Genomic DNA, 15246 nt, shown 5'->3' on the forward strand with positions numbered 1-15246 from the left:
CCCGCTTCCCAGAACTGTCTGCGCAGTACGCACTTTGAGCGCCTCCACGGCAACCTCCTTCATGCTATGCTGTAGGGAGGGAGATCCGCTGCACAGATCATAGCATCGCGCTCCCGCAGAACCTCTCGACCTCCGACTGCCATCGCTAGAACAGCTCGTGGCGGTAGGGCACAAGCACTCTCAATACAGAGACGCCACTATCCCCATCAACTGCAGTGTCCCCTCTCTGCGCGATACATCTGTGAGCGTACGAAAGCTGGTATGAATGTGCTGAGAAAAGCGCCGTACTGATTGGCTACACAGGTGGAAAGCATCATACACCAACACCCACCCGTCGGTTGCAGATGGCGCGCAGCAGATGCTGGCGGGTAGATAGAGAGGTGTCCATGGTGTTGTTTGTGCGTGAGTGGAAAAGTGGTCTTGTGGAGAGTGGTTCTGGATTTGGTGGTTGGTGAGCAGCAGAAGGGAGGAGATGGGGTGCGCTGTTGAGGTATATTGATGAGGAGGAAGAGGATGGCTAGGGAGGACAGAGTCGATAGAGGCATTAAGGTTGAGACGTCGCATGCACGAGGGAACCTAGAGTGTGTAAGATGCCTGGATGGTCAGTCAGCGGTTCACTAATGAGTGCACCACATCACAGCGTCGGCAGTACCCATTTTCTTTTCGTTTTTAAATCGACCAAAAGAATAAAGTCACATTGGAAAGCTACGTAAAGAACTTCAGAACGGATCGCCTAAGATTTCCTTCCGCTACCGATTGGATTCATCAACCCAGCGCTGCCGCTTGTTGCACTGCGGAGCATCATCGGTTTGATGCTCTGTACCGGGCTCAACGGATCTCTCTGGCTTGAGCTCTGACTCGAGGTCCCCGAGCTGAGGCTGCCACTGTCCTGGCTGCCGTTGGTATGACCGTTGACAAAGCCAGGAATGTTGAAGGGGTTTTCGAGAGCATATGCGGGAGATATGTGCTCCTCGAAACCGTCAGTGAAGCCAGAGACATCAGACAGCATAGAAGACGAGCGACCGCGGCCACCCCGAAGAGAACCAGGAGTGCTGCCGACATGGCGCAGAGAGGGAAAGGTGAAGCTAGTGAAGGCGTTGGCGTGGGGTGACATGGTCGTACCGGGGAGGGGTCCTTCGGGCGTTGTAGGGATCGATTCGTGATGCGCACTCTGCAAAAGAAGAGCCTCGTAGTGCTGGGCCGTCTGCATAATCTGAGAAGTGGCAATGTTCTGCTCTTCAGCTCGACGTTCGAAGCCGTTGATGTTGTTGCGATACTGATGTTCAACGTCGGCGCGCTGTAGTCTCAAAGCATGACGCTCCTGCTCCCTTCGCTGCTTAGCCGTAAAGCCTTCCTGGTTGGCGGTGACGAGGCGGTCGTGCTGCTCGTTCAGTCTGGTTTGACGCTGCTGGAGACGCTCTCGCTTCTGTAAGGCGGTCGAGATGTCTGTCTCTACGCTCTGAACTTGTGCTTCGATTTCAGCCTTGACTGCATCGAACTCGCGAGCCACAGCGTTCTTGTTGTCCCGCTGCTTCTTCCACTCTGCTTTCTTGGCTGCAGCCTCCCGAGTCTCCTCTTCCGGGATCGCGCCCAAGCTGTCTGCCTGGAGGGCAAAATCGGCGGCAGCATCATCTGCCTGCCGGATATTTTGCGTAAACTGAAGGACACGTTGGCGTTGGCGCTCATCGCTGCCTCCAGCATTCGACAAGCGATTGCTGAGCGTATCGACCTCTTTCTTGATGGTAGAGATGGCTGTCTTGTGGTCCTTTTTGTTTCGCTTCAGGCGATTGCGCTGCTCCTGTAGCTGCTGGTCGGCCGCGGCGATCGAGTTCTTGAGGGTTGTCGTCGGCGAAGATGGGCGGAGGGTCTGATGAGCTGGCGGTGAGGCGATGGAGGCTAGAAGACTGTTAGTTCAGCAACGCTGTCGAGTAGACAAGTGCGCCTACCTAGTTCAGCAACCGGGCCGGCTGAGGTAATAAGGCTGGTGGAGTAGAAGACTTCGTTGTCAACAGTCCTGACGAACTCGCAATAGTAGTTTGAAAGTGCCGTGAGACCAAAAATCTCTCCTACCCAGAAGCCCGTTCCCTCTTGACCCTGGTATCCCAACGAAGTGCTTTGACGGATCCGGGCGGAGCTCCAATCTGCACCGTTTACGCGGATGTAGAAAGGCTTCGACTTGTCGATGCCGGAGCCAACACTTGAATCTTCCTCCTCTTGAACGTCTGCCGCGTTGAACAGACTGACACGAAATGAAATGTCGGAGTAGCCAACTTCCGAAATCCACACACGATCGTCTTCCGGTCTCCAAATAGCGTTTCCAATGTGATTTGCGTCTTTTGCGTTGGCCTCGTCGGCATCGTTTGCTGCCCGGCTACTTTCCATCTCTTTTAAAACGGTAACTTTTGTACTGGCAAGTGCAGCCCAAAAAGGCTGCTGAGAACGAACGTGGGTAGCTTGCTTCCTCTTCCTCCGCGAGCTGCTCGCCTTGTCCTTGTGCAATGCGGGCGACGGCCCCGGGGGGCGGCCATCGGTACTCGAGGTATTTGGCACGTCGGTAGGCGGGTGGAGCGAGGTCGAATTGGCACGCTGGAGGTTGCCCACTTCGGGGTCCGTTTTCTTGCCCGTGGGCAGTGACTGCGCTACGTCTCGTCGAGATAGAGAGCGCCGAATAATGCGAACGACACCTTGGGCCAAGATGTGGATGCCCAGGAGGCTGCGGGGCCATCCGTGGGGGCTTGAGAAGCTTTCCAGATAACTTGGTGCGCTCGGCGGGCTCGTCAGGAATTCCAAGCCTCCCCGGGCGAGCCCGGACCACAGGAAGTGGACGATGTGTTGCCGGAGAGGCCTGAACCTGAGCAGGTGGTTGGAAAGAATGATGACAACACAGATGAAAATGCCGTTGGTGGTGCCAGCCTTGCCAGCAGCGGCGCCGCCGAGGGCGATGGCGATGACTGCCTGGGCGAGATCTAGGAAGAAGTTCTGCACAGGCACCCAGAGGACGAGCCAGACGAGCAGGATGGAGGCGTCGGCGGCGATTGTGGTGAAGAGAGAGGGGGTGCCACCGGAGCCCTGGAAGATGTCGGTGAAGGAGGGAAACGCCGAGAGGGCAGAGAGGGGGGTACCGGCTTGGGGGGGCACGAAAGTGAGGGTTGCAAAGAGAAACTGTACGACGGTGAGGACGGTGGGGGGGAGCTGGAGGAGGATGATGAGGATGGCGAGGACGTCCCGCAGAGGACAGGAGGTGAGAATGGTGGCGGGGACAGCGAGCAGCGTGGCCATGGAGACGGACGGCGGCTTGGAGTGGCCATTGGCGCGGGCAGCAGCTGGAGAGGCAGCGTGGCGGCAGATGTCTGGGTTGTCGAGCGACGCGTCCGAGGCGCTCCTGGCACGCTCGACGGGCGGGCTGTCGGCGGCGGGGGTGTTGTCGAGCACGCTGGCGGCGGGGGTCGAGTCGTGGATGCTGCTGGGTGGCGGTGGTGGCGGCGGCGGCGGCGGCGGGGGTTCGTTGTGCTGCTGCTGCTGCTGCTGCGCGCGCGCGTGCGTCTGCTGCGGTGGCGCGGGCTGCTGCTCTACTGGGTCGCTCGCGGGGCTGGGCGCGGCGTCGGCGGGTGCCTGGGGCGCGGGGTTGAGCGCGGGGTTGCTCTTCTGGCGCTGGACACGCTTGCCCGGAGCCGCGAGGCCACTCTCGTTGCGTCTGTCATGCTGGGATGCCGCGTTCTTCCTCCCCTTTGCTACCATAGAAGGCGGTGCGCGGGCGGGCAAGCGGTCTCCCCAGGTCGACTCGACTGCTGCACAGGACGAGCCAGTTTGGAAGAGGGGCGCCGCTGGCCGAGGGGAAATGTTCGGGGGAGGGTCGTGTGCGGTGGTGGTGGTGTCTGGTCGTGGGCGTCGAGGGCGTCTGGGGGCAGGGCAGCGAGCACGAATGAGAAAGCCAGTCGGCGACGGCGTAGCGGGCTTGGCGGGCCTGTCGAACGTTGCGTCCGTGTCAACCAGGAAAGAGGCAGAGGCAGCGCCGTCCACCTGCGTGTTTTTTACGTAGGCAGCCGTGGAGCCTCACACGCACGTCACGTTCTGGGTGAGGGTGCACTGCGCCGACTGCACTGCACTGCACTGCACTGCCCTGGCACGCAACAATGACAACGACGCCGCTGCACGCAACAACAACAACAACAACATCAACAACGTCAACAACATCAACAACACCGCTGCACGCAATAACAAGCCCAGGCTGGCCGTGGGTGGCTTCTCTTTTCCGTCAGCCCACCCACCGCGGCCAGCGCCCAGCGGCAGGATCGCGCCTCGAGCTGGGTGCTGGAGGTACTGGATTACTGGATCTGCACTCGCCGAGGACCCTCCGAGCGTGAGATCGACGTCAAAGCAGCCAGACAGCGAGCCCTCCAGCCGCAAGGGCACCAGAGAAGCCTCGCTCGGGCACGCTTGGCCGATGCAAGCAAAGTCTGCCGCCAGTCCTGCCCGTCTTCGGCGAGCTGCCCGGACACGCTCGTCTTGCTGACCTCAAGACCCTCAAGAGTCAAGACTCAAGTGTCCCCCCCTGACGCCAGGTACTCAGATTGTACTGCGCGCTGCACACGACAACAGCTCGCTCTGCCGCTCTGCTGCTGCCCTGCCATGCCTGCCGTGCCCTGCAACGCCTGCCATGCCCTGCAACGCCTGCCATGCCTGCAACGCCTGCAACGCCTGCCATACCTGCTATACCTGCAACACCTGCAGCCAATTGCCTCGCGCCGCTCGCCCGTCTAGCTTGTGCGTCTCATTTGCGTGCACATGGGCCCCCCTGGGCATGATGCGCTTTCTGCACCTCTACCGCGAATAAAGCAGCCTGTTTGCCCTGCTCACACCGACACCCGCACGCTTGCGTCGAGTGCCAAGCCCGTGTTTTCGATTCGCCCTGCCTGCCCTGCAACGTCCCCACGATTGCCTCGACTTGTCTTCGTGTTGTGATGCTCACGGCAACGCCCACCGCACACACTCTCACGCACCCTTGACCGTGACCATGGCCATGGCCATGACCGTGACCATGACCGTGACCGTGACCGTGACCATGACCGTGACCGTGACCATGACCATGACCAACCTGCACAGACAAGCCTCCGCCGAAAGCACATGCTACCTACCATCGTGTGGCTTTCCCTCGGCACTCCAATTTGATCGGAGCATTTCCACCAAACCTGCCTTTCTTTGTTCCGCCCCTCCATTGCACCCGGCGGACGCGGCACACGGCCGGCCTCGAAGCTTAACGCAACCACGCCAATCAGCATGCCGTGCGACGTCCGAATCAGGAAACTGCCACAGTCACGCGCCAAACGGTCATGCACATCACTGCAAAAAGCTCATCGTGAACCCAAGTCCCAGCAGGCAGTCCAGCCGATCACTGCGGAAAGCATCACGCCATGCAGCTTGGTCGGTGTCAGTGTCAAGACTTCAGTTGAGCGCACGGCACGGCGGTTGATCGCTTTCCTGCACTGCCCAAGTCTTGTACGGCACCGCTGTTCATGGCTTCCCTGCGCTGCCCAGGTCTTGTACGGTTCATGGCTTTCCTGCACTGCCCAGGTCTTGTACGGTTCATCGCTTTCCTGCACTGCCCAAGTCTTCAACAGCATCCGGTCTGTCCCAACTGCTCTTCTCGAGCTCCCGCACTCGCTCTAGCAGTGCCTTGACCCTGGCGCTGTTCTTCTCCTTGGCCTGCTCCTGCTGCTCAAATGTCTTCCTGAACTTGTCCACCATGAAGCCTGGCAGCGGCGACTTCTTCGCACGCCTATAGTCGTAGACCACAATGTCTTCCATGCATCGTGCTGCTGTACGCCGGTGGGCTTCTGACAGAATCAGGACATCCAATAAGAAGTGGTCCGTGTCTTGCTCTGGCTGGTTCCTAAGCTTATGGAGCACAGTGATCCTGCGTCCATTAGACTGGCCACATCGACTACTACAGCGAACGTTACCTACCTGTCGGGCCACTTCATCGGCTCCACGACAAAGCGAGTCAGCAGAGTCATCTCATCTCCGCGTTGCCTTGGTTTCACAAGCAGCACGCGACACGATTTCCCGCGCGCTTCCTACTGGATGGCAGGGAGCACTCACAAACTTGTAGTCCGTCTTGATGCTTCTCAGGATCAACCCAACGCTCTTCGGTGACACCAGCTCCAGCCATTCCTTCTTATGCGCCGGGTCTTGGGCAGCCAAGTTGAGGGTCCAATTGACGCGCGCCGACTCAGCGTACCGGTTGTACATGACATTGTTGATATGACCCTTGACCATGTCAGTACACCACAACCCGTTTCAACGGGCACCACGACCTACCATGCTATCCTGTCAAACGCGTCTTCCGTCAGCTTCCACGGAGAATGCACTCGCAATCAGCATGCGACCTACCATCTCACCCCACGCAACCTCGTGTCTGTACAGCCCTCTATACTCCTGACCCGTCAAGAAGCCCTCACTTCCAGCAAGCAACTCTCGCCAATCGGATGACACCTCTTGTAGTATCGACCCAGCTTTGCTCGTCTGCGCATCGTCGATGCCAAACATGATGCATTTGCCGATTCGTGCGCGCACATCTGACAGCCAGCGTGGTGACAGCCTCTCGGTAGCCGGAGCCTCAGTGCTGGAGAAGCGGCAATGCGGGAGTCGAGGTACGGGTAGGCGGGCGCGCTGCGCGGAGGGGGTTCTAGGAGATGCGGAGGAGCGCAGGAGCGCTGCACGTGTAGTGAGGGGACGCATAGCAGTTCGTACGCTCCAATCGAGCCTCTCAAACACAACCGACATGCGTAGAGAAGGGCAATGAGTGAACGTGAGGTCCCAGGTGTCGTCCAAGTGTTGCGCGATGCCGCGACGGAATTAAGCCGAGGGCCGCAACAGCCCTACCGTACGTCAGAAGCACAATGGACGAGCTCCCCACTCCAACACGTCCACATTCCAGTCCTCGACCGCGCTTCTCCACTCCTCTCCTTCCCGCCTGAACCCCCGTTCACCTTCCACCCCAGCTTCCCTTCCCCAGCGAGGACCGTCTCAACGCTCACACATGTCCACTGCACCTCTCTCGTTGCGTCATCAAGTGATGCGCATATACAAAGGCAAGCCTACCCGCAACCGCTCACCAACATCAAGACCAAGCGTCACTGACCAATCATCACTGACCAAGCGTTACTGACCAAGCGTTACTGACCAAGCGTTACTGACCAAGCGTTACTGACCAAGCGTTACTGACCAAGCGTTACTGACCAAGTCGCAGAGCTGCTCTACCTGTCACGAGACTACCCGCAGGGCTACGACTGGGCGCGGTCACGGCTGCACAAGGCCTTCTCCAGCCAGCGGCATCTGACGGACGAAGTAGCGATCAAGAGCGCGATCAAGCGGGCAGAGTTTGTGAAGAAGGAGGTGGAGGCGCTGTGAGTATGCATGCTAAGAGTAGGGTCAAGTGTTTGGCTGACGAGGGGGGGGGAGGAAAAGATACTATTTGAAACGCTACAGAGCACTGCGCCAGAGATACGATCCTATCCAATGATCAAAAAGAAAGAGCCATGTACAACGATCTTTTCCAATGGTCTTTTTTTTTAAGAAAAAAAAGAAAAGAAAAAAAAAAAAAGGAAAAAAAAAGAAGGGAAGAGCCACGTACAACGAACGATCCTATCCAGTGATCTAAAAGAACAGCCATGTACAGACGGGCGAGAAAAGAGGAGGCAGATGCATAGCCGTCGGCGGCCGGGATATCACAGAAGCAGAAAGGAAAACCAAAAGGCCTGCCCAAAAGCACGCAGTAGGGTAACAGCTCCCTTGCATGTCAAGCTCACACCTTCTTGCACCACCACACGCCCACCTCCAAGCACTCGCCGCTACTCGCGCCTTTTTGCTCCAGCAGGTTGCCCATCAACCCGGCCCACCACCTCTGCCACTCCTCCTGGTTCTTCCCGCTGACTTCCTTCAGCAGCGGTTCCAGGCTCTCGATCATCTGCACGACGACCAGCAGCGCCGTGTACCGCAGCGCCGCCTGCTCGACCGTCAGCGTCCCCGTATCCAGTGCGACGCTGGCTTTCCTGGGATTGGGGCGTGTGGACTCTGATTCGCGGCGTTTGGGCTTCGAGGGTTCCGACGCAGCGAGTTCGCGCTCCCAGCGCAGCTCGCCAAGGGGAATGGCAATGCGGCGGTCGCCGACCGAGTGCAAGGTCTCTGTTTCTTGGAGGAGCACCTGCGAGATTTGGACGCAGGGCGTGGGGCTCAGCTTCCGGCGATCGAGCGCTTCTTGGATCCAGGTGTTTGAGTCCTGGAGGTATTTGTTCTGGACTTCGGTAAAGGGCGTGATGGGCGAGATCAGGAAGGTTCCCGTCGTCTGCGCACAAGCGTATTCTTGGGGGCTTTTGCCAGGCGGCGGCGGAGGGTGCGGTAGGATGGAGCGGATGATGTGGTCGGTCTCCCAGACTTCGAGAGTGCCGCCGGACTTGAGCACGCGCGTTGCTTCGTCTAGGAGGCGCTGGGAGAGGGCGCCAAGGGGTACGACGAGCGACATGTCTTTCATAACGACAATGTCGAATTCGTCGTCGTCAAAAGGGAGGGGGGGCTTGCGCAGGTCGTGCTGAACGAACTTCCAGTCGATGCCTTGCCGTTGGAGATCGCCTGCTAGGGGCACAATGTCCAGCCCGGTGTAGGATACATCTTCGTAGCCTAGACCACTGAGGAAGTCGTGGCACACTGCTGTCCAGTACGCGCTGCCGCATGCAAGCTCCAGCACTTTCTTCGGTGGATTCTGCGGCGATGGCGTGGAGCCGAGCGCGCGGCCAAGGACAGAGGTCGCGAGCAGCGTGTGGAGGTTCTGGCGCTGGAGCTCAGGCAGATCGCATGGCAGCGGATAGTGCTGCACGCCTCTCAGATAGCGCCGTCCGTGGCGCAGGACAAAGGGCTCGGAAGACGCAGCGCCGTCGTCGCGCGTGCTTTGCGTCGAGGTGCTGGAGACGGAGCCCCGCGCCGCATCCATGGCTGACTGGGAGGTCGCGGTCGAGGCGGTGGAAATGTGGTAGCGGTACTGGTGCAGCGTCAGACCGACATGATTCTCGAAAACACAAAACGCCCCCGGGAGGTGCGGACCAGCAGCCATTCTGAGGTCATCATGTCCCCGACCCACTTCTCGCTGCTAGCGCGGGCTCTAATCGTCTCTGGTGCCCAGGTGCGTCCCTTGTTGTGTGATGGGCACGGGACGACGTTGACGTGAGGATTGCGTGTCTGCAGCGCTGCACTGCGCGGCCTGAGGCTGCACGGGACACGAGAACGTGAGGGGAGAGACGGCCGTCAGCATGGCGCTGGCGACTTGCCGTCCTGCTCGTCTGGCTGAGAGAGGCGCGGGGAGCAGCTCGTGAGGGACCCCAGCACCCCAGCCCGTGGCCAGTTTCGGTCGCGCTGCCGAGGGCAAGCTGGGCGCATCTCCAATCACAAGACAGCCGCCTCGCTCCCCCCCAGCTTTGGCATCGCAGCGAGTGGGCAGATGTGAGATTCAGGTACGAGACGTGGCGCTCGTCGATGCAGCGGAATGTGCCGCCCTCAGAAGAGGTGCTGGACGCTGGACGCTGGATGCTGGATGCTGGGCGCTGGGCCTTCACTCTGCTTTGATATCCACTCTGCTTTGATATTCACTCTGCTTTGATAATCACTCTGCCTTGATCTTCACTCTGCCTTGATCTTCACTCTGCCGTGATCTCGCAGCAGAACAACCTGACCGTCTGGCCATGTCTACGTCTGGATCGCCTGATGCCGGATCACACGAGCATTTTAGAGTTGCGGCCTAGCTGCAGGTCTGTGTGAGGTCAGCGCGGTTTCATCCTGGTATCGTTTTGCTTTTGCACGACACGTGACCAGAAGGCGGCACGGCGCGCATGGGCCAAGCTGGAGCTTCAGCGGGCTTCACGTCGGCCCTCAGTAGCCTCATCTTCACTCTCTATTCTTCCCCAGCGCTGCAGTTGGACCCTGATTTGCAGACCGTCTGGCACAATTGACATCGCCCGCAGCGCCTGCGCTCCCTCTGCCTCGCCCAGCTGCTGTATGTGCGCGCCTTCTACCCGCTTCTGTGTTGATCCATCCCCGGCCTCTCGCTATCCCCACCACCTCAGTCTCAATAGCTGACTCCACTGAGGCCAGACGCCGTCATATTCAATATTCACCTGGCCTGTTTGCGCTGCCTCCCCCGCCACCAGCACAAACACAAACACAAACACCACCACCCCTTCCGACCCCCTCCACCGGCGCCGAACACACGCCCTACCGTGCCCCCGTGTCCCCGCCTGCACATCGCAGCACCGCGATCCACGGCAACAAACGCTACATGGTGCACGCGCGCAGGGTCGAGCAGTGAAAGCCCATGCCAAGGATCCATAGGGGCGCCCATGTTACAACGAAGAAAGCAACGCATACGAGCCCCACCACCCACCTGAACACCCCGTCTCCACTGCCTCTGTCGCCAGTCTGCGCTGCGACCCCCACGACCCTCTCGCCCCGACGCCGCGATTCCCTTAGATGGCCGATTATTCGGTCTACCAAAGGGGAGCCGGCCAAACATTCTATCCGCAACACACCACAAACATTCGAACCCTTCCCAGCCGCGTGCGCTCTCCCTCTACCACCGCCCGTATACCCTTCAGCAACCCCGACACCCCCTCTCCCTCGCGCTCGCCCGGACGCCAGCAGTCCCCTCAGCATTTCGGCATGTTCAACCAGCAACATGGTCACCAGGCCCAGCACGTCATGATGAACGGGCGCAACACCCACCAAAACTACGCCATGCAGATGAACCTGGCCAACAAGACGTTCCCGCACAACCAGAATCATCAGCACCACGCACAACACCACCAGCAGCACCAGGACCACACGGGCGGCGCCCATGGCGGACAGTACAACCACCAGCACAACATCTCGAGCGGCGCCATGTCCAACGCGCAGCCCCACTTCGGCCAGGCTCACCTGCAGAACGGCACCCCGAACAGCGTCCACAGCGGGCTCAGCAAGCCGCCAAACGAGCACTGGGCAGAGCAGCTACGGCTCGCGCAAACAGCGCGAGAGATGACGCAGTCACACTCCCACGCCAGGATCCACCCAAGTGTGAGCAAGAGTGTTGTCGCGGGAACGGGCAGTGGCTTGTCAAAAGAGCCAGACAAGGAAGAGCGCAACAGGCCCGCAGTTGGCGGTGCGGCCGATGGCAAAGGAGACCATATCTGGACCATCTTGGACTTTGGTGGCCAGAACCTCAAAGTCATCACGCCTGCGCTGTTCAACTACGCGTTCCTCACGAAGCTTTACGTCAATTGCAACAAGCTCTCGTATATCCCCCAGAGCATCGGACATCTGCGGAACCTCACGCACCTTGATCTGTCCCTCAACAATCTGCAATACCTGCCCCCAGAGATGGGAATGCTCGTCAACTTGAAGCAGCTCCTTCTTTTCGACAACCACCTCGACAACCTCCCATACGAACTTGGCTCTCTATTCCAGTTGGAAGTGCTCGGCATAGAAGGCAACCCAATACCGGACGACCTGAAGCAGATCATTATGGAACACGGAACGTCAGAGCTGATCAAGCACTTCCGAGAAAACTCGCAAGGTCCAGAGGCGCCCTCTGAGCGAGACTGGATCGTACTTGACGAGATCCAAGATCCAACCCAAGAGACTGTCACCGCATTGAGCTACAACATTCTCTGCGACAAGTACTGTACCACCGCCCAGTATGGCTACACGCCCAGTGCAGCGCTTTCGTGGGAGAACCGCCGGGAAACTATTTTGGGCGAACTGCGAGAACGAAATGCGGATATAGTATGTCTGCAGGAAATCGATCAGGACAGTTTCAACGAATACTTCCGCGAAGGCCTGGCCCACAACGACTACAAGGGTGTCTTTTGGCCCAAGTCCCGAGCTCGAACGATGGCAGATAGAGAAGCTAAGCTTGTCGATGGCTGTGCTATCTTCTACAAGAACAGCAAGTAAGTTGGCTCCGCTCTGTACTACTGTACAGAAACTGACATATACAGATACATCTTGTTAGACAAGCAGCTTATCGACTTTGCCAATACTGCCATCAACCGACCGGATATGAAGGGAGAGCACGACATCTTCAACCGTGTCATGCCTCGTGACGACATCGCCGTCATTGCTTTCCTCGAGAACCGTGCTACTGGCTCCAGGTTCATCGTCGGAAACGTCCACGTCTTCTGGAACCCAGCATTCACCGACGTCAAGCTCGTGCAAGTTGCCATCTTGCTGGAAGGCATCAAGAATTTTGCCAACCGATGGGCCAAGTTCCCTGCTTGCAAAGACAAGGTTGTGTACCGATTCACAAATGGCGATAGCGAAGACGGCAAGGAACCAGATCCTACGCAGGAGCCAGGGCCCTCGATGGAGTACTCAGATGGAACACAGATTCCGCTCATCCTTTGTGGTGATTTCAACTCCCTGCCTACGTCTGGTATCTACGACCTCATCACAACTGGCAGCATGTCCAATGTGCATGACGATCTCGGCAGCCGGAAATACGGCAACTTCACCAGGGACGGAATCTCTCATCCCTTCAGTCTCAGGTCCAGTTATTCCTCGATCGGGGAGTTGTCGTTCACCAACTACACTCCCAGCTTTGTGGGTGTTCTGGACTACATCTGGTACTCGACAAACACGCTGCAGGTCGTAGGACTGCTGGGCGACATCGACAAGAGCTACTTGCAGCGAGTGCCCGGATTCCCCAACTACCACTTCCCTAGTGACCATATCGCATTATATGCACAGTACATTGTCAAGGGTCGCAAGGAAGCGAAGAAGGTATCGGAAGTCGACTTTGGACCGAGCTCAAACCGGGACCGGAGATCCTGAGCCAGGCTGCGAATCCTTCCAGCCCCACCTGCACTCGAAGCGTCTTTTCTGATTGTAATATTTCCTGGTCGTGTCTAGGAACCTGTCAATAGGCGCGTAGGTAGGAGTTGTATGTTGTTTTTGAGGCGTCCGTTTGCTCGGTGTTCGGTTTGCTGTTCTCGCTAAATCTTTATGGGTCTGTGATGGAAGTTTAGGGTTGTTTATTTGAGCCCAGTGCAGTTGGTGGGCGGAGTGAGGGTTCGATTTGGTAGACAGGTGCGCAGTCCTTTCATCATCTGCATGGGAAGGGTGGGGAAATGCAAAGCGGGTCAGTACACGAATCTCACATCATGTCTGTTGTTCTGCGATGTCGTATCAGCTGGTCTATTCATTCTTTGCTGACTTCTGGTCTCTACGCTCTTTACTGTACAGCATTGACGGTCTGGTTGACTTGGACGCAGCGACTGCGTAGCAGGGAGGTAGTCGGTGTTTTCAACCTCTTTTCCAGTGTGCTCTTCTTCTTCTTGCCATGTATCATCTAGATAGCTTCAAAAAGGCCAGTCCCCTCTCCTCTCGCCAGGCCGGGTTGACAACGGCTCCGCTGTTCAGCTGATGTCTCGCACTCGCAACACGTCAAGTGATGCATCAGAAACATTTTTCAGATGGCCGTCATGGTGTCTGAATGTTGATCGAGCGCCAAGTGATGGAAGGGAGTCCAGATGGCCCAGATGGTGGAGGAGGTTGCGAGGGTCTGCCGCTAACACGTGCTAGTACGTCGTCGTAACATCAATGCCCGCGCTCGAGCTCGACTCCACACCGACTCGTACTCTGCCTCTCCTATTGCGTGTACTTTTCTCATAAACCTCCACAATACACCCTCACCGCAGTCACATCCACAATGGCTGCCGCGCCCGCCCACGAGCTCAAGCTCGACCCCAAGTACGACGACTACGACTACCCCACCATCGCCCCTACAGCGCAGAACGGTCACCCCGGCCACACAACGCCCGAGCAAGATGCGCAAGTCTTCCAGCTGCGAACCCAGCTCGAGCAGGCCGGATACACCAAGAACCTCGACACATTGACGCTGGTATGCACATGACCGCACAAAGGCGGGGGTGTTGGGCATCGGCTAAATTATTTGCAGCTGCGATTCCTCCGTGCGCGCAAATTCAATGTCGAGCTGGCAAAGGCAATGTGAGTCGACATGGGTGCTCCAGGCTGAGAGAAGGCACTGATGTATCGGCAGGTGGATCGACAGCGAGAAGTGGCGGGCAACATATGCCGGCGTCGGCGTCGAGGAGCTCGTGCGCACCTTCGACTACCAGGAAAAGGCACAGGTGTTCGAATACTACCCCCAGTACTACCACAAGACCGACAAGGTACGCTTCCTGTCGACTCCGTGATTTGCACCATGCTAAAGACGTGTCCACAGGATGGCCGCCCGGTCTACATTGAGCAGCTCGGCAAGGTCGACCTCACTGCCCTCGGCAAGATCACCAGCCAAGAGCGCATGGTGCAGAACCTCGTCTGCGAGTACGAGAAGATGGCCGACCCGCGTCTGCCCGCCTGTTCGCGCAAGTCTGGCTACCTCCTCGAGACTTCGTGCTCCATCTTGGACCTGAAGGGCGTCGGTATCGCCAAGGCAACCTCCGTCTACGGCTACCTGCAGGCCGTCTCCGCCATTTCCCAGAACCACTACCCCGAGCGCTTGGGCAAGATGTACGTCATCAACGCACCCTGGGGTTTCTCTGGCGTCTTCAGTGTCGTCAAGAAGTTCCTCGACCCCGTTACCAGCGCCAAGATCCACGTTTTGGGCTCCGGATACAAGGCAGAGTTGCTCGCACAGGTCCCTGCCGAGAACCTGCCCAAAGCTTTCGGTGGATCGTGTGAATGCCCTGGTGGCTGTGCGCTGAGCGACGCTGGCCCATGGCAGGACTCGCAGTGGGTCAAGGAGCCCAAGTGGGCCAAGAAGAGCGATGCTATTGACAACACTGCGCTGCCTCCTCCTACCACCGGCGGCGACGTTCCCACTGGGGCTCATGCTGGGGCTCATGCTGGGGCTCCCGTTGACCCTGCACATGCTGGTGTTCCCCAGACGCATACTTAGAAGCGTGCGTCGAAGAGTAGCACTCGGTACTTGAAGAAAGGAGGGAGCAAAGGCCAAGTGGAACGCATTGGATAACTCTTAATACTCTGAAAAATATCATTGGAGCTCGGAAAGTTCGGTGTTCTCTCGTATGAATCACAGTTTCCCCGCCGCGCCTGGGCAACAGCCCTAGGCGGTTGACCTGAACCTTTTGGTAGGTGGATGGCGTATAGAAAATCATAGTGTGGCCCGGAGTTGGGGTGTTGGTAGTAACAAAGCGGCATAGATGCAGCGTCGTTCGTCCCTAGAATCCTTCTTGTCTCGCT

General features: G+C 58.1%; 6 protein-coding genes across 8 annotated transcripts, besides 9 other annotated features; 3 read left to right on the plus strand and 3 right to left on the minus strand.

The window, feature by feature from the left end:
• Positions 1-733: 733 nt before the first annotated feature.
• On the minus strand, positions 734-3738 carry EKO05_0009686 (uncharacterized protein; the record flags this gene model as incomplete). The annotated part of the gene is made up of 2 exons (XM_038942468.2): positions 734-1896; positions 1947-3738. 2 exons carry the CDS (start codon positions 3736-3738, stop codon positions 734-736), a joined length of 2955 nt encoding a protein of 984 aa, XP_038795067.2.
• A 113-nt stretch (positions 3739-3851) lies between these two features.
• Positions 3852-3889: a tandem repeat.
• A 205-nt stretch (positions 3890-4094) lies between these two features.
• Positions 4095-4119: a tandem repeat.
• Positions 4120-4158: 39 nt separating this feature from the next.
• Positions 4159-4202: a tandem repeat.
• Positions 4203-5003: 801 nt separating this feature from the next.
• Positions 5004-5093: a tandem repeat.
• Positions 5094-5583: 490 nt separating this feature from the next.
• Positions 5584-6783, minus strand: EKO05_0009687 (uncharacterized protein; the record flags this gene model as incomplete). The annotated part of the gene is made up of 5 exons (XM_038942663.1): positions 5584-5914; positions 5965-5984; positions 6100-6267; positions 6319-6327; positions 6391-6783. 5 exons carry the CDS (start codon positions 6781-6783, stop codon positions 5584-5586), a joined length of 921 nt encoding a protein of 306 aa, XP_038795068.1.
• Positions 6784-6798: 15 nt separating this feature from the next.
• On the plus strand, positions 6799-7575 carry EKO05_0009688 (uncharacterized protein; the record flags this gene model as incomplete). Of its 2 annotated transcripts, XM_059637595.1 has the most annotated exons (3): positions 6799-7091; positions 7250-7406; positions 7468-7575. In XM_059637595.1, 3 exons carry the CDS (start codon positions 6799-6801, stop codon positions 7573-7575), a joined length of 558 nt encoding a protein of 185 aa, XP_059493578.1. The 2 variants fall into 2 exon arrangements, with proteins under 2 accessions (XP_059493578.1, XP_059493577.1); XM_059637594.1 differs by having other exon boundaries at positions 7250-7575.
• A 229-nt stretch (positions 7576-7804) lies between these two features.
• On the minus strand, positions 7805-9120 carry EKO05_0009689 (uncharacterized protein; the record flags this gene model as incomplete). Of its 2 annotated transcripts, XM_059637596.1 has the most annotated exons (2): positions 7805-9034; positions 9097-9120. In XM_059637596.1, the coding sequence occupies 2 exons, from the start codon at positions 9118-9120 to the stop codon at positions 7805-7807; spliced, it is 1254 nt and encodes a 417-aa protein (XP_059493579.1). The 2 variants fall into 2 exon arrangements, with proteins under 2 accessions (XP_059493579.1, XP_038795069.1); XM_038946914.2 differs by having other exon boundaries at positions 7805-9120.
• A 437-nt stretch (positions 9121-9557) lies between these two features.
• Positions 9558-9597: a tandem repeat.
• A 583-nt stretch (positions 9598-10180) lies between these two features.
• Positions 10181-10190: a tandem repeat.
• Positions 10191-10223: a tandem repeat.
• Positions 10224-10243: a tandem repeat.
• A 272-nt stretch (positions 10244-10515) lies between these two features.
• EKO05_0009690 (Poly(A)-specific ribonuclease) lies at positions 10516-12852 on the plus strand (the record flags this gene model as incomplete). Its single annotated transcript, XM_038942557.1, has 2 exons — positions 10516-11972; positions 12021-12852. 2 exons carry the CDS (start codon positions 10516-10518, stop codon positions 12850-12852), a joined length of 2289 nt encoding a protein of 762 aa, XP_038795070.1.
• Positions 10813-10866: a tandem repeat.
• An 877-nt stretch (positions 12853-13729) lies between the features above and the next one.
• Positions 13730-14941, plus strand: EKO05_0009691 (cytosolic factor, phosphatidylinositol/phosphatidylcholine transfer protein; the record flags this gene model as incomplete). Its single annotated transcript, XM_038942467.1, has 4 exons — positions 13730-13921; positions 13979-14028; positions 14081-14213; positions 14267-14941. 4 exons carry the CDS (start codon positions 13730-13732, stop codon positions 14939-14941), a joined length of 1050 nt encoding a protein of 349 aa, XP_038795071.1.
• Positions 14942-15246: the final 305 nt, after the last annotated feature.

Source organism: Ascochyta rabiei, chromosome 17, assembly GCF_004011695.2.
Source record: "Ascochyta rabiei chromosome 17, complete sequence".
NCBI classification, from domain to species: Eukaryota; Fungi; Ascomycota; class Dothideomycetes; order Pleosporales; family Didymellaceae; genus Ascochyta; species Ascochyta rabiei.